General features: G+C 38.7%; 2 protein-coding genes and 1 long non-coding RNA gene across 6 annotated transcripts; 2 read left to right on the forward strand and 1 right to left on the reverse strand.

Annotated features, from left to right (window-relative positions):
• Nucleotides 1-14,780: 14,780 nt before the first annotated feature.
• Nucleotides 14,781-19,699, forward strand: LOC115749736. Its single transcript, XR_004016386.1, has 3 exons — nt 14,781-14,793; nt 17,494-17,499; nt 19,453-19,699. It is a non-coding gene; the product is annotated as an uncharacterized LOC115749736 (long non-coding RNA).
• On the forward strand, nt 16,581-19,699 carry LOC115749734 (inorganic phosphate transporter 1-4-like). Of its 3 annotated transcripts, none has more exons than XM_048282366.1 (2): nt 16,581-16,710; nt 17,705-19,699. In XM_048282366.1, exon 2 carries the CDS (start codon nt 17,760-17,762, stop codon nt 19,413-19,415), a length of 1,656 nt encoding a protein of 551 aa, XP_048138323.1. In that variant the 5' UTR covers nt 16,581-16,710; nt 17,705-17,759; the 3' UTR covers nt 19,416-19,699. The 3 variants fall into 3 exon arrangements, with proteins under 3 accessions (XP_048138323.1, XP_048138321.1, XP_048138322.1); XM_048282364.1 differs by lacking the exon at nt 16,581-16,710 and adding an exon at nt 17,129-17,534; XM_048282365.1 differs by lacking the exon at nt 16,581-16,710 and adding an exon at nt 17,129-17,517.
• Nucleotides 19,700-19,952: 253 nt separating this feature from the next.
• LOC115749735 (actin-depolymerizing factor) lies at nt 19,953-23,718 on the reverse strand. Of its 2 annotated transcripts, XM_030686681.2 has the most exons (4): nt 23,523-23,718; nt 22,287-22,552; nt 21,309-21,474; nt 19,953-20,592 (listed from the first exon to the last, which is right to left on the reverse strand). In XM_030686681.2, the coding sequence occupies exons 1-3, from the start codon at nt 23,544-23,546 to the stop codon at nt 21,324-21,326; spliced, it is 441 nt and encodes a 146-aa protein (XP_030542541.1). In that variant the 5' UTR covers nt 23,547-23,718; the 3' UTR covers nt 19,953-20,592; nt 21,309-21,323. The 2 variants fall into 2 exon arrangements, with proteins under 2 accessions (XP_030542541.1, XP_030542540.1); XM_030686680.2 differs by lacking the exon at nt 19,953-20,592 and having other exon boundaries at nt 21,153-21,474; nt 23,523-23,717.
• Between the last annotated feature and the right edge of the window lie 3,559 nt (nt 23,719-27,277).

Consider the following 27,277-nt stretch of genomic DNA (forward strand, 5'->3'; position numbering starts at 1 on the left):
AAATTGCCACATAAAAATTGCCACTTGGATGCCATTTGTAATGACTTTTTTTTAAATAAAAAATCACATAATATTAAAAAATAAATATTAAAAATGCCACGTGTACTTTGGGGCCGGGATATCTCATCGTTGGCATTAAAGCGGTCATTTTTCTCCGATTTAACTCTTAAGTGATTCAAAAAAATTTGCATCAAAGTGAGCGCCGTACACAAAAATTGTTACTCCAGGTGTCTTATTGCCTATTATCCGCTGGACTACGAGGTCCTTTAGCCACAATGGCAAACGCAGATATCTAGCTTAGCAAGGGCGAGATTAAAAGCTAATGTATGTGTTAAATATGTCTTGAATTTTATGTACCCGGTCCGGTTCATCACCCGACCCGACATATTTTTGTGGGCTCTATTTATACTGCGGCTAGGGTTTTTTCGTTTGGTATTGAGAATTTTCTTTACATGAGAGACTTATGAGTCGTGTGCTTTTGTTCGATCGATAAGACCAACTTCTGTAATCTGTACTCTCTTTGATTATAGTGGAATCTTGTTTTGCCTCACCCGTGGATGTAGATCACCTTGATCAAACCACGTAAATCCTTGTATTCTATGTTTGCTACAATAGTATGCAACATCTTGTTCCGAGGCATGATGCATGAACTTTATCTGTATATTGATAGATTAAGAAACATGCATTTGGTAAAAATTGCAGCAAAGTACTGACGGGAATTTATACAGCGTTGTCTGGCCGGGACTTTTTAAAGGCTCAGCTTCCAAAGGATGCAAGATATTTAGAACCCTCTTAACAATGATCCCCTAGTAAGTACATAAAAGAACCTATGATCACCTCCAAGAAATGGTTGAATCTCCTAATCTTAATATGCAGTTGCCATTTTCAGAGAATTCAGAAGAAATTATAAACAGTTGCCAAAGATTTCGTTTTCAGTCATTAAGGTTTTACATGAACCTTGATTTACCTTCTTGAATCATCAATCAGAGGGAGAGGGGCAAAGGTGGAGTAAGTCTTTATGATTCAACCAGAGGAGGAATAATTTATGGGAAAAGTATGAGAAAAGTCATAAATCTATTGCATAGGTGCCAATTTAGTCATAAACCTTTTGACTTATAGCCAATTCAGTCCTTCGGGCTAATTTTGGCCGGATATTGTTAACAAGGATGTCGAATGACCTACGTGACACGATCGGCATCGACGTTGATATTTTTTTAATATTACTTTTATAATTTTTTATTTTTCTTTTATTTTTTCCTTTCTTTTTCTTGGTTTCTCCGGTAGCCCTCACCACCACAGGCAATGGTCGGCCTTGCCGGATCTGCAAGGCCAACCTTGCCCAAACCAGGGCGGCGTCACAAACTGGGTGAAGCCAACCTCGCTCGGGCGACGCCGGGTCTCGCCAGATCCGGGGAGGGCTGCCTTGCCGGCTTTCGCTCTCACCTCGGCGAGGCCAACCGTTGCATGTGGAGGTGAGGGCTACCATCTCCCGTCACAGCCGGCCACCATAGGAACCTGGAAAAAAAGACAGAAAAAATAAAATAAAAATAAAAATAAAAAATATTTAAAAAAATGTCCACTTCAACGCCAGCCATGTCACATAGGCCATCTAGCATCCGCGATAGCAATATCTGACCAAAATTAGTTGGAATGACTGAACTAGCTTCAGGTCAAACGATTTGGGACTAAATTGGCATTAATATAATAGGTTTATGACTTTTCTTACACATTTCCCAATAATTTACACATGCCACAAAAAAGAAAAATCCATTTGATGTATCGTTTCATTGAGATCTAATCCAAATCACGATGTCCATCTTTTGCAGCTTTTGATGTTATTGGAACTATGCGGTATAGTTCAGCAGCTACCCTCGTTGAATTATTTGGTCCCACTAGTTATCATTGGTATCAAGAATACTTCCAACAAGAAATATATAGAGGAATTTGTGATGGGCTAGCCAAAAATCAAAGTTCTATTATTTGTTGAATTCCTCTTTTATCGGGGAATGCAATGTAAGCATTAGGTTTGCCAATAATAAAACCCCCTAGCATCTCAAAACTAGTCATAATCCCATCGCTAGTAGGAGATATAAGGATTGATACATAGAATAAAATTTTATTGGTTGATGGTACGAGTCTGTTCAATCTTCTGTTTGGTTCGGTCAGATTTTGTGCTACCCAATTTTCAGGTGATCCTTTACACCAATTATAATGTTTTGATATAATTGTATATCAAATAGTCAATGCTATAGTTAATTATTGTCATTGATAAAAAAAAAATATAACGAGCAAAAATTGATATAATAAACCGTGTTGTCTTGACAATTAATTCAATTGCCACATGCCCTGCAATCCTAATTTTAAATTTTTAATGGTCATTTAGAGACTCTGATGCCATGCTTCCCTTGTCATATATGCCATTCAAGAAATCAAATACAGCAACAGACACTATATTATTTAAAGGAAAGATTTTGAAAAAGGGCCCAAAGTCTTTTCATTTTCTCAAATAAGGGCCCCAAGTGAACCTTGTTTTAAATAAATGCCCGAAGTATGCTCATTTTTTTAAACAATGGTCTGAAGTAAATGTTATTTCAAATAAAGACTTGAAGTGGCCATAAAATCTCAAAAAAGAACATGATTTCAAGAGCATTTCGATCTTTTTCGTTATTTATTTTTTTCTTTTTTATTTGATTTTTCTTTTTTCCGTTTCCTTAAAAATTAACAAAAAAATTTAAAAAAAAAACGTACAGAGGTGGGAGGGCCCACTCCCATTTCTGACCGCGGCCCCACCGCTATGGGGTAGGGGGGAGAGGGCCGGCGACCTTGTCAACCAAACGCGAGGGCCAGCAGGCCCTCTCCCGGATCCGGGAGGGGGATTGCTGGCCCTTGCCGTGACTAGGGGGGCAGCGACCCCTATCGACCGGTCATCGGCCTTCGCCGCCCCTGCCGACACCCCACTAGCGGTGGGCTGGTGGCCACGAGCGAGAAGGGTAGCCCTCTCGCTCGTGTGGCTATTTTTTTAAAATTTTTTTAAAATAGAGAAAAATAAACAAAAAATCAAATAAGAAATGACAAAAATGCCCCGTAGGTTAGGCCCTTTATTGAAACTTTATGGCCACTTTAGGCCCTTATTTAATACATATTATGCCATTTCAAGCTCTTATTTAAAACAAAGTTAACTCGGAGTCCTTATTTGAGAAAATGAGATGACTTCGGATCTTTATTTGAAATTTTCCCTTATTTAAATCAAACAGAGTAATAGCTGTTGCATTATAGTCTTATCCCATTGCTAAAATCAAACGAGCTATTAAAATTGTCCCTTTGTTGTATCCGTAATTCACCCTTGGTTGTGACTTAAGGAAAAGTGGAGGTCTCAAAATAGGTTGGTAATGGGTTTGAGTTAGGGAAAATTGTCCAAAAAGTCTCAAACTTAGTGTACGGCGGCCAATTCAATCCTAAATCTTTCAATTATATCAATTTAGTTCTAAACCTTTAGATGATTTGCCAATTTAGTCGTAAATCTTTTAATTGTGTCCATTTAATCCTAAACCTTTTGAAACTTTGCTAGTTTAATGCCATACCCTTTGAAATCTTGCCAATTTAGTCCTAAACCTATATTGGTAGAACTGACTACATTAACAAATTATCAAAAGGTTTTTGACTAAACCGACAATTTAGTCCTAAATCTATACTTTTTTCGATTTTTTCAATTTTTTTTTTTTTTTTTCTTTCTTTCTTTCTTTCTTTTTTGTTTAGAGACCGGCGACCACAACGGCCGCCGGGCGCCGTGGTCCGAGAGGGCAAGGGCTACGACCCTTCACTCATGGCCACGAGGTCTTTGCAGCTCTTGCTTGGGGGTCGGCGACCCCTCGCTCACGGCCGCAAGGGCTTCGCGGCTCTCGCCCGGGAGCCGGCTACCCATGCCAGCCCTCGGTTGGTGGGGCCACCGGTCGCTGAAGCCGTAAAGGAAAAAAATGAAAAATCAAGTAAAAATTATTTAAAAAAATTAATTCACGTCGGTGCAGGCGATGCCGCGAACGACGTCCACATCATCGATTTCCATCTAATATGACTGAATTGGCAAAAGGTGAAAATGTTTAGAATTGAATTAGCAACTTAAAAAGTTTAGGACTAAATTGGTAAAAATGCGAAGAATTTAGAACTTTTTTGATAAATGTTATTAGTTGAGTCAATCTATTCAGGAAAAAAAGGAATACTTACCCACTGTAAGTCGGTCAATCGTTGACCTTCGTCATATCTGTTTCTTCTTAGCCTAGCTATGAAAAGCACTAACTTGGGTGGGTTCAATGGATTTGCCATTTCCAAAATAGCAAGAACCATAGCCAACCGAAATGGACCACATAATTGCCAAAAAAAAAAAAAACACAAACATTCTGGTACAATAAGCAGAGTACACGAGAGCACTATCTTTGCAAGTTCCAGGATTCTCTCTCTCTCTCTTGAAATTCTAGTGGTGAGTGACCATGAATGATTCAACTTAGCTTTTTGCTCATGTTGGTCCACTAGGAAGTGGGGTGAGCAGGACGGCGAAGAGTTTCAAACAAGCAATCCTGCAAAGTGGAAAAAAAAAAATCACTAATTTATTGGGTCGCTACAGTGGGAGTAATCGATTCAAGCTGGAGAAAGAAATGATTGAGAAACATCTGGGAAAGCTCCAACTTTAAATTGCAGCCCTCAAGATTGGACTTCTAATTCTAAATTTTTGCCTAAGAACGAGGCAAAGACTAAATGCCTCCCACACATCTTGGTGGGGGTGGGCAGAAGGTGAAGGAGATATCTTTGTGTATATAGTCCAAGTTGTCCGAAGTATATTAGACCACATTCCGAGCACTATTAGACAGCAATCATTTAGTCTTTCGTCGAGTCTTAAGTGTGCTTTAGTGTTTTTTAAGTAGAACGTCTCCTGCCTCCAACACACATTTTCTAACCTTTTTTCTTGATACAAGTTTCCAAAGGTTTATTAATTCCCAAAAAAATCCCATGTCGCGTGGCACATCAGCAAATTTCGACCAGAAATTTATAAGGCGTCTCCTTTTTTTTTTTTTCCCCATAGTTCAATTAGAAACTAAAATGAATTCAATTTTAGCTGATGTGTCACATCACTCATGATTTTTTCCCCTTATAGTTGGCTATGGAAAATATGACGAAAGAGGTTGATACAATGGATATTCGAATTATCGAGCCATTGGACTGAAAGTATAGTGATACGATTTATAAGTGGAACGATTTATAAATTCGTCGAAATTGTCTAGAGTTTTAGACTATTCACCAACTCTGGAAATTTGTTCTCTACCCATACTACAACTTTTTTACACCTAAAATGCTTTCCTCATTAGAATATGGCTCGAGCTTTTTTCCCTAACATATGGCTGCAGATACTCCTGCCACTTTGAATGAATAATATCACCCTAAAATTCATTAGGGTATGTCAGGAAACTCCTCTAATTAACAAACTAATGGATTGCCTTCAATTTTACTGAGAGACAAAATTACATATTCCTCTCAAACAACTTTTTTTACCATCGCAGCACTTCTTCCACACCCATTACATATTAATGTTTCCTTCAAGTTCATCTGCTTGTGAACTTTTTCTTCATTGTCAAATTGCACTAGAGTTTAATCACTTGTTGGTGTAATTTGAGCAAGCATTAGCCATAAATCAGAGTAAAGAGGGATAATTTTATTTAAAGAACAGATTTTAAGGGTGATGTATCATTACATACAATTCATATTCCACTGTTATTAGTCTAGAGACTTTGATACTCAGAACTACATGTATAAGTAGAGTGAGAATTATCCAAAAAATTCTAAACATATTGTACAACGACAAGTTCAGTTATAAACTTTTCAATTTGGCTAATTTGATCATAAACCTCTTGTGATTTCCAATATTGTATTTTTGATCTATTTTGGCTGGAAATCATTAACGTGGATGTCAATTGTTTTGTATGGCATGGCTGAAAGGCGATGATGTGGACGTTTTTGGCAATTCTTCTACATTTTCTGTTTTTTCCCTTTTCACTTATGCATCGCCGTCGACTAGCCCACCTTGACTGGGCCGTCGTGCTAGTAATTTTAAGTCAAATTTGGTCAAAAGGTTCATATTAAAAAAAACTCAAAAAATTTAGGACTAAATTAATAGTCATATAATAGATTTAGGCTTTTTTTTTTGTAATTATCCTATAAGAAGAAGAAGAAGTATGAAAATAGCTCTTATATGGATCAAACAATTTACTATTTTGCATTCTTAATGGTTGAAAGTTTCATTTAAATGAAAATCATACCAATTTTTGTATAAAAATTTATCTGTTAGTGATGAAAAAGCGAATAGAGAAGTGCAATCAATCATGTCAACAAGCTTACTTGAAACTTTAACATGTAATCTTCTAATGTGAGAGGTGTATCTAGCAATATCACCTAGAGGGGGTGAATATGTGATTTTAAATAATTTTGACTAGAAAATGCGGAATTAAAATAATCAAGTCAAAATATACATAGAATCGGAATCTAAATATGTTCGGTTTATGATCCCGAACATCAATATGCAATTTCTGGGTATGCAAATTCTGAATATGAATATCGGTATGCAATATTCTATCAAACATAATGATAAGAGTTTAGAGATAGAGAATATTGCACACGACGATTATAGTGGTTCAGTTTTGATCAAACCTACATCCATTTTCCCACGTTGATAGCCTATAGACTAGATTCCACTAGATGAATCAATAGGGATTTACAACAAGTGATGATACTCTCTTTGAGAGATCACACTATCTTCTCTCAATTACTCTTACAAAGTCTCTCAATAATTATCGTATAAAGCTCACGAGGATAAGTATGAATCTGAATAACTCTAGCACTTTGGAATTGATGATTCTGATCTCACACCGTAGTAGCACCATGGATCTCCGTTTATACTCCTTCACCTCCAAACTAGCCGTTAGACGGGTCTTCAAAGGATCACTCTTCAATCGTTAACTGGACACCATCAATCTTGATTGAATGAAAATGTATCTACGGAGATTTGTTGACCGTTGATGTTGAATTTGAACCCCTGAGGTTCAGTCGCCCATACAACAAAATCTTTGGTTTCCATAGGTGGAGTTCTTCAAATATGGAAGTTTTCTTATCCCATGGAAGGTAATTTCCAATCAAGGATATTCTATCAATCATGCTATTGAATAATCTTGTCAATCAAAAATTACAAACTTCCATAAATACCTTAGCAACAACGGGCATATATTAGGCGTGGATCTTTACAATATGGAATTGGCATATCACAGAATCCGAACAATCTTCAGAAACAAAATAAGTCTTCACAATCCGAACAACTATTTATGAACAATCATCATAACGGAATCGGTCTTAGTATATGAACAGCTATTTTTGGATTTTGAATATATCACAGTTTTTGAATAGTCATTAGAAATTGAACTAGTCTTCTTTGAGTCTAAATACTTCATTGTGTCCGAACAGTCTTCAGAAACAGATGCGGTATTCACAATCCGAATATCGCTGCTTTTGAAAAATACATAACCAGTTTTCACAATATTAACAGAGATAACACTGAGTTTGATGTTGATAGAAATCTTGTTGATGCTCTCATATAAGTCTTCATTCAAAGGTGTGGTTGAAGCTATATAAGTGACACTTCACTTAATCTGGATAACATGATTCAACCCTTTCAGAAACAAATATACGATACTCTTGCCTTGAGACCGAACATCCAACTAAGGTCAATATAAACTTCCTTTCTCGGATGCAATAGCCAAACCTTCGGATGCATAACTTAGATGCAGTATCTTGAGCTTCATCTTCTGGTCCCTCCAAGCGTATTGATAATCGCGGCTTTACCTTGCTGTTCACCTATCCATGATCCTTCCAAGCTTTACCGAACTTTCCATTCTAGGCTTGTTCATCTTCTATTTAGATACCTCAAGCTTACAGAAACCTTTACGCTTAATGCCCTATTCACCATTAATAGATAACTCATAACCTTCGGACGTTCTATTAATACACCAACTACATAACAACTTGTGCTTCTTTTACTTGGTTCTACTCAATCAATAAATACATTAGTAGCCTTTGATTATTTTGCCATCTTCAAAATGTCACAAGGGATTCCCTAACAAGAGGATATTCTAAGTAGTGTGCAAAGGCATCTTCTTGCTCAAGGTTATGCCGTCTCTTTAAAAGGTCAAAGAAAGATAAATATGTTATTCTTGGTTGCGATAGGAAAGGTAATTATTATGATAGCCATAGTGTTTCTATTGTACATGACAGAACAAAGACTGATCTTGTGTGATTGGTTGTCCTTTTGAAGTTCATGGCTATAAAAAAGAACGAATCATGATCACTCGAAATATTGAACGCACCACACAATCATGATTCATTGAGTCATATGCTCGAACATTCTTATTGTCTTCCTTTTTCTAAAGTAGAAGCTTTGCATGTAAAAAGATGTCTAAAGCTGGTATACCCATGCCAAATTCTTTCTTGAGGCAAAGTAATCCCAAAATTCAAACTATTGCTACAACTAATTACAACATGAAAGCGAAATTATATATGAATGGTCGCACTATGGTCCAAAACTTTATTAGATGAGCTTCGTGCAAATGTTTTCATCTACAATTTTAAACATAAAATTGAGGGTCACTTGACATGCTTATTTTTACTCATCCGATCTTCATGGCACTAACAAAGAGTTTGTCAAATGAATTTGTAATGGATTGTACTTACAAAACTATACAAAAAGCCTTTGTTGTATATTATTAAAATTTCCAGCTTTAATACTTTTTTCAACTCATCCTTGCCTTTTTGGAAAAGGAGTATGAGCAAGATCATGCTTGGGTTATGACAATGTTTCAGAATATATGGAGTGTTGGTTTTCAATATTCGGCTATTGTCACTAATAGATACTTGGCATTGATGAATGTAATTTGATTCATTTTTCCTAGAAGTGTGACCTTCTTGGGTGTTTAGCACATTAAGAGAACCTTCTTGGTCGTTTAGCACATTAAGAGAATATTGTGGTAAAATGCAAATCTCATTTTGAAGAAGGGAGGGTTTGGGTTCTTTCATGTCCGATCGTTCCAAGATTCTGAACTCCAAGAGTGAAGTGAAAGAAGTTAAAAATATTCGGCAATTTGAAGATTGTTGTGAGGAGAAGCCATCGAATCCCAACCGCACTAAAAGTACGCGACTTCCTTTCGAGTTTCAAACAGCCTTTTGTGCTTGCTTGCGCAAGACTTGCCCATGCATTTCAGGAATCATGTTATTTCAAGAGCTGAAGGGGCACATTCGACTTTGAAATCTTGTCCGCAAGTTTCGGCGGGGATTTAATTAAGGTGAAAGCAGTTGAGAATCAATGTTGAGAAATCAAAATCCAATTAACAAGTGAGAAGGTAACAATTCCCCATCATCTTCACGTTCCTCTTGTGAAGAACTTGATTACCTAAGCTTAAGTATCCGCTTCGGACAAGCTCTACGAGAAATATGAGATTGCTAAAAGCAAGGTTGAGCTCTTAGCTGGTACCGAGATTTAGGTTTTTCAATCGGTTACATCTATATGATTGGTGTCAGCATGCGATCAAATATGAGGCGAAAAAAAATCGAGCTCTATATTATTTATCCCCTAGTATGTTTTAACTCAATTTACATTTCCTATCAAGGAAAAGTGCTCACTTGTTAGCGTTCTGGGCCCTGGAAAAAGAAAGGAAGCCGCATTTGCAAACCGACTTCACTACCACATGATGAATGATTGCACCCTGGACCTGATATTCTCTGGCCCCACCCCCAATCCATTTATCAGCAGGATCACATGCCTGTCGGCATCTTCTAGTATGTTAACATTGCCAAAGAAAAGCAATATGCGTGACATCAACTAAAGCAACCCATCACTTCCCTAATGTTACAGCATCGAACAAACTTCAAACTTACAGGTAGAACCTTCTCAGACTTAGTTTATACTAATAGGTCAGCAAATTCTTCCCCTGACCGGATGCCCGATTTCCAAAAACATCATAAAGAGGTTCCAGTAGACAGTGAAATACGCGAGCCCCCACCTGCAATTTGCGGTTTCGGCTATGGGATGCACATCGAAAGAAAGAAAAAAGAGGGATGCAAGTCGTTAAAGCCACCGCAGGGTGAAATGGGTAAATCCCAATGTGATTGCCATCACCAATGCTTCTTGAAAAATGACACAAATGATCTTTGAACTTTGACTCAATATGCAATATGGTCAATAAACTTTTAATTTGTTCAATTTAATCCATGAACTTTAGCCCAATGTACAATGTCGTCCCTAAACTTTTAATTTGTTTATTGTGGTCCTTGAACTTTTGATAGATATTCCATCTAGTCCCTTAACTATATAAAAATAGTCACTCCAATCCTTCCAGTAATTCAAGTTCGGGGATAATATTGGACATTTTCATCTGGTTTCGAGACTAAATTAAATATGCACCTAAAGTTTAGGGACCATATTACACATTGAATCAAAATTCATACATCATTTATGTAATTATTCCTTCTGAAAACTTCTTCATGAAAGGTGCACACCGAGTGGCGTCGGTTTTAAAATACTTCTCCATCCCATCAAGCAGAAAATGAAAACGATTCTATGCTCAACTTTAATGATGTAGATTCGCCTTAGATTCTCAGCATTTTAGCTCACTACACTTTAATTTACTTCATAGTTACGCTCTAACCCTTTCGTTAACCCCTAAAGCTACGGAAAAGAAAGTGGCTGGAATGGCATTATGTATAATATAGGAGAACATTAGGGTGGCGACAGAATTATTTTTTGTAACACAATTATAGGGATGGATCGAGAGCGATTGCGGCGGCGAACGCTGGCCTCTAGTTGTTGCTCATATTCTCATTATTAAGTAAAAGTAGTTTTTTTTTTATGCCAGAATTTATTAATTAATAGTTGAGTGTGCATATACACTAAAAATATTATCAAGACCAAACTTATGAATGGGCCGGTCGAACTATAATGATGAGTTCACCAACCCTAGACAACGGTTGGTAATTGATATGTTTTTTTCTTTTTTTCATCAAAAGATGCCATCCATATATCATAATATTCGAGAGAGACATAATAGACTTTTCAATCTCAAATAATTGTAAAATAAAGAAAAAATTGAAAAGCACATAACAAAACACAATGTGCAGCTAGCAGTATTTTCTCATCCCTCAACAACGGATCCGTCATATTAATCATTCGATGGCAGATCACCAAATTCAGTGCTAAGCACACGTCGGGCTCTCCCACTCCATTTATAACTGCTTACAATGTGCGTCTAGGATCAATGCTCTCATCACCTCAATGTGAGATACTAACATCAATATGTAAAGAAAGCACAAATCAAATACCTATAAGTAACTCCGAAATCTATATTTAAATCTAGTTCAAGAGAGTAAAACCCCCAAAACTTGATCCAAATCTAAATCGGAAGAGGAGACCAGCCTAATCTTGGAGAAATTGTGGAGCAACATCACAAACATCCTCCTAATTGATTGTCGATGAGACGAATGATCGAACCGGTCTTGACGTCCACTCAAGATCTACCGCAGACGTTTATTCACAGATACAAACTCCCAGTATATATCGGGAGAGAGAAAAGAAACAGACAAAAGAAAATCAAACACAAAATATGCCACAAAAAAGGAAGGAAGAGGGGGTGACAAGAGAAGGAAGGAGGGATGAAGAGAGCTCAAAAGGCTAGGCGGTAGCTGCTAGAAAGAGAAAAAAACCCTAGCAAAAAGAGAGAGAGGGGATATTCCATCAGTGAAAGTATGGTAATTGATTTGATAAAAAATAAAAAATAAAAAATAAAAAAATCATAAACTTATTAAATTGGTACCAATTTAGTCAAAAACCTTTAACTTGGACCACTGTAGTCCTAGATCTTTTGATATTAGTATCAATTCAGTCCATCCGGCCAATTTAAATCGAAAATCGCTAGTGTAGACATTAGCCATCCTATGTAGCGTTTATATGGACATTTTAAGTATTTTTTCTAAAAACTATATTTTCTTTTTTTTTAATTATTAATTATTATTTTAGTTTTTCGTTCTTTGTTTTTTGCTTTACCTTTTGTCCAACGAGGGTTGCCAACAACCTTGCCAATGATTGGGCGAGGGCCAGCCGGTCTCACGGCGGTCGACAAGGGCGAGCCGGGCCCCGCTCAATGGCAGGCCAAGGTTGTTGGAGACCCTCGCCGGCCAAAGCTAAAGCCAAAAAAAAAGAGGAACGAAAAAATAAACACGTAATTTGAAAAAATTAAAAAAAAAATACTTAGATATGTCCACACAATTGTCACATAAGACAGTTGACATCCACTTCAACGATTTTCGGCTAAAATTGGCCGGATGTACTGAATTGGTACTCTTACCAAAAGGTTTAGGATTGAATTGATCCAATTGAAAAGTTTAGGACTGGATAGTATCAATGCAATAAGTTTAGCACTTTCTTGGTACTTTTCATGTTAAAAAGCTTCCACCATTTCTTAAAGATTGTTATGGTTGGAAGTTCTATTTTATTTCTTGAAGAGAAAAATAATACTAAAGTGCCATAACTTTTATGCAGCTTTCACATGAGTGTCCAAACCTCTGAAGTGGTCACTTGAGTGTCACTTCAGTTAGGAGATTATCAGTTCAGTGACATCGCCAATTAATGTGGTTGAAAAATCTGACCTGACAATTATGAATATAAACCATCTTAAACGGCTCGGCGGCAAAGCAAAGTCAGCATTATTGAACCTAAACAACGTCGTTTGGTTATCTTTTTGTCCAAATTAACGAATTTTGGGCAAAATCCAATTAGTATCGTAGCCATAATTCCTCGAAATGGGGAAATTTACCCTCTGAATTTTCAGTGTAATTGACGGATGAAGAGTGGAAAACAAGCGTTTTGCTCTTGCTTTCTTCTGTTCCTCTTCGATTTTATGCTCGTTCTTTTTAGGAAATCAGATTTCAATCTTGTTGGAACTGAGCTTTTGCGAACCCGAATTTCGTCGTGGACCGTCTCTATCCCTCGCGGAGTGAGAATCATACATCTACGAAATCACGATGACCACAAAGTTAATCTATCAAACTTGCAAGAGCTCAATCGTTCTCGATTGCAGATTGACAAAGCACGCGTCGCGGCTTCGGAGAGAATTTTTTTGTTGGCGGAACGAAACTGTTCATTTCATATACAAAAGGAGTAAATAACTTCAAGACAAATATGCTAGTCCCACAAAGCAAGTAAAACAATAAAATCTGAAAAGTAAATCAACTTGATACTAATTGCAAAGATTGACTTTCCTTTTTTTACATTTTTTTTTTCTGGAGGGGGGTGGGGCTTTGTTGATCGCTTAGGACTAGACAGTGGTTAAGAAAATGATTGGAGGAGAAAAAGAAGAACACTCTAAAACTGTTGGTTGAAGATGAAGATGAATGGAAAAGTTGATGAACGGAGATGTTGATGACGGAGACGAACATTAAGAAGAAGCAGAAGAAGGGGTATGGCAGGTCTCAACGAGTATTCGACCAAGGGATTTGTTCACGTCAAATTTTTAAATTAAAAAAATGCCACGTCAAACATGAAAATTCAACAAAAAATCTACATAGGTCGAATCGCCGAATCGCCAGAGGCATTTAAATGATCATTTTTCTACCAGAGTGACACTCAAGCGATCACTCGAAATATTTTGATATTGAAGTGAGTGCCGTATGAAAGTTGTGACACATCTAGTATCCGTTTTCAGTTTTCAGTTGTGACATTGTAGTTTTGTCGTTAAATGCCTATATTAGTTGGTAGCCCATTTAGTATGTGTTTAGTTCGGCTTTGGAAATGGGTTTTGAGTAAATGCAAATATCTTTAGCCTAAGGAGCTTTAGGGAAATGCAAATGGTGTTTGCTAAAAAAATCCTTTGAAATGCAATTTTGGGTTAAATAGTATTTGGCCAAAAAAAAAAATGCAAAGGGCTTTTGGCTGCATATTTCTTTTTTTCATTATTTTTTATTTTTTATTTTTTTTGAAAAAATCAAAACCCTTCGTTGGCTGGTGAAGGGCTCAGGTTGCCGCCGGCCGTTGGTGAGGCCGCCTGTGGTCAACGAACCCCCACCTCATTGCTTGGGTCGCCGGCCCTTCGCCAACCCCACCCTAAAGAAGAAGATGAACAATAACAATCTAGAGTTTTAATTTTAAAAGTGAGATACAAATGGATTTTCATTAATGGCACCTTCAACATTCCAAAAATGCTGAAAGCCCAATGCTAATCCCTATCAAAATTGGGCTTTCAGCCATTCGAAGGTTGGCATTTGGCCAAATGCCCCTTGAAAAGACTTGCCAAGCACCCCAGCATTTCCTTAAGGGGCATTAGAGGCCCAAAGGCCCTTGGAAAAGCTGAAGCAAATACACCCACTCATTCTCACAGATTTTCCTTACCTTTGGTAATTATATTTACATGAATTTGGCTCAAGAGATTAGAGGGCTTAGTGATGTGTTTGTCATTGGAGTAATTTTCCCTTTAAAAAAGTGACCTATGGGCCTCCAAGATAAATGAGAAGTTTCTTTATTTTCGTAAATATAAGAAAGTCCAATCCAAAAACTTAAGTCGAAATGTGGAACAAGGCGACAAACAAATAAAAAGTATATAACCTCGTAGACAAGCAATATGGGATGTTTTAATCCCCGCTCTCAACGCGATTCTAACACCATATTAGAATGCCCAATCCAAGAACTTAATTTGATAGGTGAAAAGAGACGTCGTGCTCGTAAAAGACATATAGGCTTCGTAGACAAACGACGTAGAATTCTTTAACGTTGATGGTGGATAGCAGAAGGAGCACTGTAACGCACACTATTGGACATTGCAAATCTCCAAACTTATAATATGGATCAAGATGTTAAGCGAGAGGATGTTGCATGCACAATTTGGTACCTAATTGGGGTCAAGTTGTCTTTTAGTCGCCTAACTAATAAAGTTTTATTTGTCTAGCTAGGTGCTCGACTTTTTCCTTTTTATGCAATTGAGCCCTCCAAGTTGTTCGGATTGTGCGATTAGATCCTTTCCTCACCTACCATTGGCAAATCAATCAAATTTGAGGACATGATAGCGTTGTTCAAAGTGGACATTATTGGTAGTGAAAAAATGAGGGACGATGGTAGAACATTAAGGTTGCGTTTGTCTTGCGAAAAATGAAAAACTGGAGAAATATTCTTTTTTCTAAAATTGATCGCTTGTACAGCTAACGAAATTGAATGAACAAAAATCATTTTCATTGTTCACGAGAATTCTTAGATATAAACTGTTGTCAATGAACTAAATCGACTAATAATTTCAAATGACACAAGCGATTATTTTTAAATAAATACTTTATAAATTGTTCATTTTTCGCGAAACAAAAGGACGGTAGGGTCACGTAATTTAGGACATCATCGCGTTGATTGTGGGTCCCTCAAGTCATTATTTTGCCATGTGGGTAAGTAATAGAAGTGGCATGTCCTAGGGTCGGAGAGAGCAGGATCACATGGAAGTCAAAAGTGATCAGAAAACATTCGATGTCTCCACGTGAGACAGAGAGGTCAACTGATCAATCCCGCTTCAATTCGTCCTTTTCAGAAGAGCCGTCCGCCCTTGTGCGGGCCACGTCATCGGAGGTCAAAGGATCCAATCTCGGTGGATTTATATTTTCCTTTACGACTGTTCTCCAATTAATTAATCATTCAAATAATCGGATTCATATGCTTTGAATTTCCTTTTCTATGGGTGGGACGTAAAATACAATCAACAATCCCGGGTACACTTTCGTTTCGGTAAACCAGTTTCAACATCTTTAGCATTCGTCGGGTTAACTTTTGCGTCCATATGATCTATTGCTTGCTTAATTATGGTATCGAGAAAACATTTTGCAGGACGATGGCACATGTCATGCTGATCCGATACCACTCAGCTGAGCCAATCATACGGGATCCCTCGAGAATCGAACTTCGAAAACTCGAATGGCTGTGGTGTTTGGCGGAATGGAAGAACGTGGTTGATCGAGCGATGCCGCCCCTGGCATGACAAAGCTTGTCATGCGCAGGAAAAAGGAAATAACACGTCCCGTTCGGACAAAAACGAGTAAGGTAAAAGCGAAAGAGAATCCGACAAAGTCTTTCCATTTCAGCCCGCCAATATGTTTCCTTCCAAAAAGGGAGAGAAAATGGAGGCAAGGCATGTCGGACCCTTTCCTTTGCTCCATTGCCTAAGCATCATTAGACGCACCTTAATTTGGACAAGAACAAAGCTTAATTCAAGCGACAAAATGAAGATCATACAGACCAAAAAGGTAAAACAGTAACATGAAATACTTGAAAAGAAAAGGGGAAGAAAAAGAAGAAGCGCACTATGAGGAGACAGGAAGGAGGCGCAACGACGCCGTAATGGACTAACCAAAAAGAGGGGGAGCGAATATACCGACGGCAGATTCCTTTCCTTGGATCGGACCCGCCCTCTGCCTCCGTTCCCATGTAATATAAATTGAGCCTCCCTTCTCCACAAACATTATATGACCTCCTCACCAAACATTTACATTAAAATCTTTGATATCTCACTCGCCTGTCTCTGTCTATTGCCTTCTCCATCTCAATCATCCTCGATTTTCGCGGAACCAGCAAAAAAAAAAAGAGAGAATATAAAGATTCATAAGGTTAGTAGGAGGACCACCGCCCCCCCCTCCCTCTCACTCTTTTCGTCTGTACTGGTAAAGATTTCTCTCATCGTATTCATTTCACGACTGATGTGATAGATTCGAAAATGTTACGAGGATAAGTTTTATGCTCTTTCACTGTGCTCGGCCTCATTGTTTTCCCCGACCAATGCAATAATGCTCTCTCGATGGATACAATTGGCACGTCCCTTTGGTTATATGTGAATCGCATGATAGCTCTTTGCGAATATGATGTGAACATATTTCAATCGTCGTTCGATTCGGTAAACGCCCATGTGCATCTCATACGTGCATGCGGGCGGGGGCACAAGAATGAATTTCTTGTGGCCAGAGTTGTTATCAATTCTGTTCTAAACTTTAGTTCAAGCTAGCACGCTCTATTTGACACATATGATCCCGAAATGGGTTGTCGAGATTTTCTCTTGAGATCGGACCTATATGTCAAACTTGTCCGAGACAAACGTGTCCATATTCGCGTGCCTGCATATTCCTGCTCCGGTTTTGCTGCTTCAGAGCAATGCGGCTAGTGTCTCCGCCTGTCTCCGACACTCTCGGAGGTTGGTTCGTTTCATGTGGATTAGAGAGGGTTTGATCTTTTCTTGTCTCTTCCTTGACCTTTTCCTCAGAGGTCCCCGAGACCCTTTGTGGTGCACACAAAACACCAGTCCTTGAATTTGGGACTTCCTCATATACATATCCATCTCGCTCATCTTCACTTCACTTCCCTGGAAGAACACCGAGTTGATGAACAATACATGGCAGTTCTGAGTGTGTTTTCTGTCTGAGGTGGCCACACTTTGCTTGTAAGTTGAGAACGTCACATGCCGCTTGTCGTTCTGTTCGATATTTGCCACGATCGTCATCTGCGCTCTCGACAGAGCTCGTCACTTTGATCATAATTGAAACCATCAAGTCAGATCGTGGCATTGATCATTGTTTGGTTGTCCTAATGTCATGTTATGCCGTTTTGCAGGTTGGAAAGAGACTATAGAGAGCATTAAGTCGGCTTGTTATTAGGCTAACTCGACATGGCCGGTGAACAAGTGCAAGTTCTGAACGCGCTAGACGTTGCTAAGACGCAATGGTACCATTTCACGGCGATCATCATTGCCGGGATGGGCTTCTTCACGGACGCGTACGACCTTTTCTGCATATCCCTCGTGACCAAGTTACTCGGTCGGATATACTACCATGTGGATGGCGCGGCGAAGCCTGGAACCTTGCCTCCGAATGTGTCCGCAGCTGTAAACGGCGTGGCCTTCTGCGGGACCCTTTCAGGCCAGCTCTTCTTCGGCTGGCTCGGCGACAAGCTGGGAAGGAAGAAAGTCTACGGCATGACGCTGATGCTCATGGTGATATGCTCAATTGCTTCGGGATTGTCCTTCGGCCACGAGCCGAAGTCCATCATGGCAACGCTCTGCTTCTTCCGGTTTTGGCTAGGCTTTGGCATCGGAGGCGACTATCCGCTATCTGCAACTATTATGTCTGAATATTCCAACAAGAAGACTAGAGGGGCCTTCATTGCTGCGGTTTTCGCAATGCAGGGGTTCGGGATATTGGCGGGTGGAGTGTTCGCGATCATCATTTCGTCCGCCTTCAACGCTCGGTTCAACAGCCCGGCTTATGAGGTAGACTCAATCCGCTCAACCGTGCCCCAGGCCGACTTTGTTTGGAGGATCATTCTGATGGTGGGGGCGCTTCCGGCCGCACTCACCTACTACTGGAGGTTGAAGATGCCCGAAACTCCCCGTTACACCGCCCTGGTAGCAAAGAACATGAAGCAGGCGGCTGCTGACATGTCAAAGGTTCTGAATATTGATATGGAGGCAGAGCAACAGAATGCCCAGAAGCCGCTGCCAGTGCCGGCAGCTGAAGATCAGTCCGTTGGCTTATATGGCTTGTTCTCTAGTGAATTTTTACGACGCCACGGGCTTCACTTGCTTGGAACAGCGAGCACATGGTTCCTACTCGACATCGCGTTCTATAGCCAGAACCTGTTCCAGAAGGACATCTTCAGCGCCGTCGGGTGGCTTCCCCCGGCAAAGACCATGAATGCGATAGAGGAGGTGTACAGGATTGCACGGGCTCAGACGCTCATCGCCCTGTGCAGCACTGTGCCAGGGTATTGGTTCACGGTGGCTTTAATAGACAGGATAGGGCGGTTTGTCATCCAGCTGATGGGATTTTTTTTCATGACGGTCTTCATGTTCGCCCTCGCGATCCCTTATGACCACTGGACTCGCAAGGAGAACCGCGTTGGCTTCGTGGTGATCTACTCCCTCACTTTCTTCTTCTCCAACTTTGGACCCAACGCCACCACATTTGTCGTGCCAGCCGAGATCTTCCCAGCCCGGTTGAGGTCCACATGCCACGGCATATCAGCAGCATCCGGGAAGCTCGGTGCCATGGTGGGGGCGTTCGGGTTCCTCTACTTGGCTCAGAACCAAGACAAGGCAAAGGCAGATGCAGGGTACCCTGCAGGAATCGGAATCAAGAACTCCCTCATCGTGCTCGGCGGAATCAACTTCTTGGGGCTGCTGTTCACGTTTTTGGTGCCCGAGGCAAAGGGTAAGTCTCTGGAGCAGATGTCAGGTGAGATGGAGGATAAAGTCGATGCAAAGCAGGCGGAGCAGCAGCAGCAGCCGCAGCAGGCTTATAGCAGTAGGACAGTTCTGGCTCTTTAGATGCCGCATCTGGTGGATTCCGACATGTCTTCTCTAGTCTGTCTCCGAGTAGTTCTGATGAAGGCCGGTTCTCTTTTTATTAGCTACTGAGTCAGTGGGCTTGAATTCTATCCCTAGGTTTTATAATCACCTTGAATCTGTAGCAGATATAACCAGGACTCTAGGAGTATAAGATGGTTTTACTGCTGCATCCTTCCCATTATCTGATGCGGTTTCCGCGTTTGTAGCGAGACAAGAATTGTCAATTTCTTACAAGTTCAAACAAGATGATCTAGTTTCTCCAGGACTGAACGCTATTTTTTTGCTTGTCGGGTCGGTGTGGTTCCATGAAATTCTCGGGGAATCAAACATCAGGAAACCGTAAAAATAAAGCACATCTTTCACTGACATCTTACAACGCAGATTAGCCTGGCTGAGAAGTTGCAGAGCTCTGCATGTCTTATGCATGGAAGAACTTCTATTTCCATTGTAAGGTTTCTTCTATTGGAACCATAGGAAGAAATCCTCATGGAAATCTGTTTCACAGATTCATTCGTCAGCGAAGTGTAGCATGTTTATTCGGGTACCAAATTCACTAAGACAGAGTAGAAGATTCAATTAAGGGACATTTGCAGTTGCATAGACAGTTCGACTTCCTAGAATAGGATGCGTCGAATGCAATTCGACACTGCTGGGAATATGATTCGGACCAAAGCTAAAGAACTCTAGAGGTAAATACAATGCCCTGAGGATGCAGAGGAAGAAACACAGGCAGTGAGATACCTACTGACATGAACTTTTTTCTTCGTTCTCATTTACTTGTATCATGCAACAGGTACTTCGCTGCATCATGCGAAAATCAAAGGTACATAGCTGAATGACAGCAAAGATGATGTGTTACTGAGGCTGCGATTGCTACAATTGGTATCCACCAACATATATTAATCGCTGGTTTGTCCCCTAATAAAACCATTCCCTGCAATTAACCTTTTCCTTCTGGAAATTGTTTCGTCGAGCGTCCACAGACAAAACTAGCGTGAGCTCTTCGACATGGACAGATGCTACTGAAGTCCAGGGATCGAGTTTGTTATCAGTGCCATGAAGAATATGAACTCTACTAGTTCTCACAATGCAGAGAGAGGGACCACTCGGTGGGGCACAAGGGAGCGGCAGTAAGAGAATAAGAAAGCTCACCAGCCTAGAAGAAAAAAGCAAAGTGGTTAAATTTCAAAACTCCTTTTATTCCATAATTGGTTGGCAGGAGATCAAGCGACAAGATTCAAAATCAGGAGAAGAGAGATCCTCCGCAATTCTTGCAACGTTAATGGCTAACAACAATTTGTTAAGGGTGGATTGAAAAACTTCAATTAGTATCAACAAGAATCCATAACGTGTCCTTATACACTACCCGGAGCACAAGTGAAATTGAAGTTACACAGCATTTCTAGAGCTGAAATTGGAAACACATTTTATGACAGATTGGTAAAGGAGAAGACCAACTCAAATTACATCAAAAGATACTTCTGAGACAAGGATAAACTTATAACTTGCAAGGCCATTAATTGAAGGGATCAATGTGCTTCTTTGCCTAAAGCAAGGAAATGAAAACGGCAAAAAAACATTAACAAGTCAAACTTAAGGTGAGCTCAGCAACCAAAGCATATAAGTACTTCTGAGAGAATTTCCAGCTACTTAGCAATTGTGTTATCCCAGAAATGCAAGACGGTAAAAAGTTAAAGAAAAATATGCCTTACGAGCTGATCATAACAAAGCCTCATATTGAGGTTGTCAATTGTAGCAACTTCTTGTACTATTTACAGATTTTCCAGGCACTAGATAACAGAATATCAAATGTCCGATGTAGTCAGGCAATGCACCATTCTTTGGGACAATAGGGAACCATCAACGATTAACCTGTAAGATGATTTATCAATTAGCACGCTCCTTGAGCACTTCAAGATCCATTTCTGTGGGGTCAGTAGCCTGAATCTCGCAATGAACGCCGTCCAGATCCCGTCTGAATCTCTCTCTGGAGGTGGCATAGAGCATCTTGGCACGTATAGGTGATGTTGAGGGAGACCTGATCAATGTTGCATTTAAACAAACCCTCGTGAAATAGCAGGAAGACATATTAATCCAGTGTAAAAATCAAATCTAGGTACTCGATTGCTAGCATCATGAAGAGTGCTAGAAAACTTGGAAGCTTTCCACAGCATAAAATAAGTAATATCAGTGACAAAAGTATGTCCTCAACAGATGCGCGTAAAGGAATGAGACTGAAGGATTCATGGATGGATGTTCTAGGATGAGTTTAAAGGCATCCAGATGACTGCTGTGATTTCAGTTTGCTTGCATCACCCAATATTTAATTAGCAGATAGTGGTGTCATAATAATTCCCACTATAGTAGGCCAAAGTGAAGGCTAAGGAGTTCCTCTTCTTTTAATCCAGACAGTATCAAATAGAAATGACAATACGCAGAGCGACAAACTCACAGGCGACCTTAACATTTGCCATTTTTCGTTTGATAATGTTCAGGCATCACCTTCATGACCTCTGAACAAATTGAACATTCTCACATTGCTTAGTTTGAGATGCTGAGCAACTTCTAGAAATTAATACATGAGGGAGAACAAAGTGCTTCATTCGCGCTGCATTGTTCAGTCAGAAAAGTGATATCTGTATTGCTGTCTGTGAACTAGAGAATCATTATTTGACCCAAAAAAAAAACAGAGAATCATTATGAGAGCTACAAAGACTATACTTGCCAGACATATTAGATGCTGGATGCTCACTTTTCTACTTCAAGTTTTCCTTTTGCAAGTCAAGGACTTCCAACAAGATTGCTAAACCAGAATGACATATTAAGGTTATAGAGTGCATTCAGACTAACCAGGCAATGAAGAATATCTTGCTCTTTTGGCAGTTATCAGAAGTCACGAAGTCGTAATCATAAACAGCATAACGGCAATCATTCTCAGGGAGAGCAGCTGCGAAATCCTCATAGCTTTCAGCTGGGCCACCAGTCTTCTCAACCACAACCTCCTTTTTCTTCTCATCAATGTTGAAAATCACATAGCGATGTACTCTCCTCCTCTTTAGATCCATGAAAGTGCTCTTGCTATGATCAGATACACCCATGCCAGATGAAGCATTTCCCTGGGTAAAGGGAATATAAGAACTCCTGACCCGAGGTTTCGAATGAGGCAATTCAAACAACTCAAAGTTCTTCTATAGAGTAAGATCTAAACAAGAGTTCCGCATGCAGAAACCCCGTTGTTCTTCTAATTATAATTGCATACTTATGTTACAGAAAAATGCAAAAGTATCATCTAATTGTATAGTAGCCGAGACAAGGTGGCATATGGATATAATTAGGCAAATTTTGCAGAAAGTCCAATGCAGCCACTGAGTTGCCACTCGAAATAGCATGAATCACCTGCACAGCTTTAGACTAATGGAAAAAGATCAAAGTGGGCCGAACCATCAATTCATTTCCTTCTTGAAAACAGCCTCGAAATGGTTATAGCTTCCAACATTCCGAAGGGCAAACAACAATGCGTGGCAATCTTAAACTCGTGGATTCCAGCTAAACATTTTCATAGTCTGGGGGATGTCTTTCACATTTTCCCGAGAAGAAAATGCAGCCAGATTATCCTAGTTGTTCTGCGGTTAAGTATACCGAATGCTATTAAGCAAAGAAGCAGTAGACAGCCATAAGTTCCGCCGATTTCAAAAGCAATCTTTTCCACAAGTATGCGTAGCGATCCCCATATCAGGCATGATGTTATCAGATTATGTTTGTGCAGAAGTGAAAATTTTCGCCTAAATTAAAGCTGCAATTAACATATTCTCAGTTATCATGTAAATTATCCGTAAACAAACGAAATCTTCATTCACTCTAGTGCTACTCACGAGCGCAAAAACTAGAGGCAATAAACAAAATCAATACATCGTCCCTCAAAATCAGGCTGTTCTAAGAAGACCCTTTTCAGATAAATGATTATATCATCATCACTCAAGATCAAAATCCAAACTTTGGTGCAGAACTCAAACAAGCAAACACAAAACGCGTCAGGGTTCGACAAAGAATCTCAAAAAAGGGACGATTGCAGAGAGAGGGAGATACCCGGCTTAGCCATCTGAAAGACATGGCCGGTTGAGAATACCGCAGATTAACAGATACAGAATCGGAATCAATGAAGAAACGGAGTACGGGGTGCCTCTCAAATGTTGGACTCGTTCTAATAAGGAGGGGACCGGTCTTTTTTTTCTCTTTTATTAAAGCATTTTCTGTGGAGGCAGAGGCAATGGAAGAGACTTCGAAAGAGAAACGAGTACTTTGTTTATCTACAAAGGAAAGTCGTCGTTTCCAAATTACCATCTTCCTCGAATTATGCGTACAAGTCATTATTATCCGAGATGGCCATTTAAAATTTTAAAAACTCTATTGTTTTATCAATAATATATATTTTGTGAAGCATTTAAGAATTTCCCAAAACTAAAAGAGGATGTCGAGGATTGTGGTGAGTGATAGTTTGGCTCAATGTTGGACTTACTTATCAAGATGGAAGCAACAACAATAATTGTAGGAAAAATCGGAATCATTTCAATTGTATTCATTATCCAAAGGCAAACTTCATTTTGCAATACACACATCAAATTTCTTATTAAAGTATTCAATGTCGTTTGTTTCACAGGTGTAACATATATATGCTCTCCCTATCAATCTATTAGTTTAGGGTTAATAATATGGAAAATCCCAAACTGATACACCTATGACAAATTTACCGCAAATTATTTTTTTGACTATAAAAAATCTCCAACTAGTATACTTATAACAAATTTACCGTTTATTAATTTTCGTTAAATATAACCTTCAAATTATTGAGTTAAATGGCACATGGTAGTTCATGAGTGTACCGGTTTGAGGTTTTACGTTCTATTTGTCACATATGTATCTATTTGGATTTTTTTTTGTATTAACTCAATTTAACGGAAGGTAAATTTATCACGGGTGTACTAGTTTAGGGTTTTTCGTGGTCAAAAAATTTAGTTTATGTTAAATTTAGCACGGATGTATCAATTTAAGATTTTTTATGGTAAAAAAAATAGTTTTTGATAAATTTATCACATATATAATCGGTTTGGGGTTTCTCGTGATTAAAAAAATAATTTAGGGTGAATTTATTATAAATGTACCAGTTTAGGGGTTTTCATGGTATTAATCCATTAATTTAAGTTTTTGATGGATTTTTCTAGCACGGTAATATACGCTCAATTTTTTTGGTGTATGTGGTCCGCATTCATCAAATTTCACACGATGTTCCTTTTTTTTGTTTTTGGTCAGAACAAGTTGTTCCTGATTTTTTTTTTTTTTTTGTCAAAGTTCCTAATTTGACTCAAGTATCCTATATTGCTTGTCTATGGGATTTTATACCCTTTTTTATGTACATGTGGTCTCTCTCCACTTATTGGCTTAAGTTTTTTTTATTGGTTTTACTAACATTTATATTATAACATTGTTTGAGTGAAAATTTTTCTACGAATTAGTTTTCTAGACTGTCACACGTTTTATTTGTGAAAATGATCGGTCAACCAAAAATTATTTATGGTAAAAAAAATATATGCATGCGTAAAATTAAGAAAATGAATTCTCCGATCCGAAAAGGGAAAGTAGTAATTTTTCAAGAAACAACCGCATCTTAGGGTTCGTATCTTTAAAGGAAAACTGTTTTTGGGAAAAAGAAAATTCGATATTCATATAACGAAAAACTAATTGATAGGCAAATAATTTTTCATGGACTGAAATCAACAATCATAAATTCGAGAAAAAATAACTTCCCCTTCCGTTAACCCATCGAACATATGAAAACTAACTATTTTTCTTTTAAAAAAAATTTCATAAAAGATATTTCCTTTTATCGTAAAATTTTCAGTGAAACAAATGAGTCCTTAAATGGTAAAAGGAAACTAGAACCAAAATACAAACAATGGAAGGCAAGTGAGATGAGAGTGAGACAAAGCGAGGGATGGCAGGGCCGGTGCGTCCCCCGCACGCTAAGGGCTTTTTGCTTCCGTGGAGAAAAAGGACTTCTCTTTTTGACTTTTTTTTCGTACATATCTAATCTTTCGTCTCTTTCCTTTTTGAATGTTAATTCTCAATCTCATCACGTCAAACAAAAACAATAATAAATCGCATCACGTCTTCTCCACAAGTTTTGATAAGAAACACAAAGACATCCCCAAACTTCTCGTCAAAAGGCAATGGCATCATTATTTGCCCATAACTTGTAATCAAAGTCCCGTCTGATGCCACGTCTTCCCGATCCGCCGCATAAATCATAGCACAAAAAATTCAAAATTAAATCGAGATTAAACAGCATAGCATTTTTTTTTTGTGGGTCTGGTGCTGTACTATCCTATCTCGCTATACAAGTCATACTGTGTGCGCTATGAGCCATGTGCGGGTTGCGAAACTCTACTCAATCCTTCCACGTCTCCACCCCCACTCCTCTCCCTCCCGAAGATGGGGATTCAAAACCTCAACATCCCTCTTCCCAAATGAGAAGAGTGACTATTGGGGTAATCCCTCGATGGTTAATTACATAGCATTTTGCAACAACACAGTCGTGCACACTTACGCCAAATTGATCGCTTTGTTTTATCGGAAAACTTTGACTCCAATCCAGTAAAATCTATTAGTAAGAATAAATCAATAAAACATGAGAATATGTAGAGAGAGATAGATTTTTGTTACATAAGGAGCGGGAATTAGGGGTATGCAACTAAGCTTGTCCAATGAAAATGCAAAAAAAAAAAGTCACAAAAATCTAAACTATATCCACTATGACGCAGTTGCCTTATTACTATTATTATTATTTTTTGCTATACAAAAAATCCCAGACTATATGATGCCCATTATGCATATTTATCCTAAACTTTTTATTGTGACGTAAAAAACCCAAAACTTGTATTTATGTGACATATTTAGGCTCATCAAAATTCCATCATATGATTTTTTTAGTCACAACAATGTTGTTTTTATCTCAATGCTTGCTTTTTGATTAGGAGCGTGCAACCGGACTGGGTTTACCCAGAAATTGGACCGGACCACCCAAAAAACAAGTCCAGGAATCAATTTTCTGTTCAAAATGGTCCAAGTATAGGTTTTAATTTTTGGGAACCAGTTAGAATTGGTCCTATTCTTGGTTCCAAGTGAAGATCCACCGTGAACTAGACTTGGTTTTGTAATTGATTTTTAGATATTGTTAGAAAAAAAGTTCTAGTCTCGTTTGCCTCACCTTCTCTATTTTTGGTGGATTGTAATTTCTATTACTCATATTAGAGATTGTTGCTTTTGGCGGATAATGAGTTTTATTATTTATCTTTTACTTTGAATCGTTTCATCACTACTCATATTATTTGCTGAAAAAAATAAACTCAGAAAAAGAAACAAAAGAAAAATAGGTTTTCCGGTAGACCCCGGAATCGAACCAAAAAAACATGGTAGGTTTCAAAAATTGAGAACCGATTATAGTAGGATAGATTTCAAGTTCTAGATCTAGAACCTACCTACCTGGATTGTGCTCACCCCTATTTTTCGGCGTCCATGTAGGCATATCTTTATCGGTGCTCATGAACGGTAATTTGACATAGGGTAAATACGTCATATATGTATACATTTGAGATTTTAGAATTATTTTTATGGTAAAATGTATCACAATAAATATAGATTGAAATTTTTGGTGGCCTTTTTCCTAAGTGTTTTTTTTTTTTTTGAAGAAATGGTCAACTTCTCGATCTCCCGAACATAGCCTGGGATCAGTTTTCAATTAAACTGGTTTCAGGGTAAAATTGTGGTTTGGATGAAGAAACTTCATG

The sequence above is a fragment of the Rhodamnia argentea genome, chromosome 7, assembly GCF_020921035.1.
Source record: "Rhodamnia argentea isolate NSW1041297 chromosome 7, ASM2092103v1, whole genome shotgun sequence".
NCBI lineage: Eukaryota > Viridiplantae > Streptophyta > Magnoliopsida > Myrtales > Myrtaceae > Rhodamnia > Rhodamnia argentea.

What these genes read in the sequence shown, in the direction of transcription:
- LOC115749735 (XM_030686681.2), bottom strand. Translation starts at nt 23,546, where the DNA reads ATGTCTTTCAGATGGCTAAGCCGG. An exon ending in CTTTCAGATGGCTAAGCCGG is followed by an intron (nt 22,553 to 23,522) that starts GTATCTCCCTCT and finishes CCCTTTACCCAG; the next exon opens with GGAAATGCTTCATCTGGCAT. An exon ending in AAGATATTCTTCATTGCCTG is followed by an intron (nt 21,475 to 22,286) that starts GTTAGTCTGAAT and finishes AACATTGATCAG; the next exon opens with GTCTCCCTCAACATCACCTA.
- LOC115749734 (XM_048282366.1), top strand. Translation starts at nt 17,760, where the DNA reads ATGGCCGGTGAACAAGTGCAAGTTCTGAACGCGCTAGACGTTGCTAAG.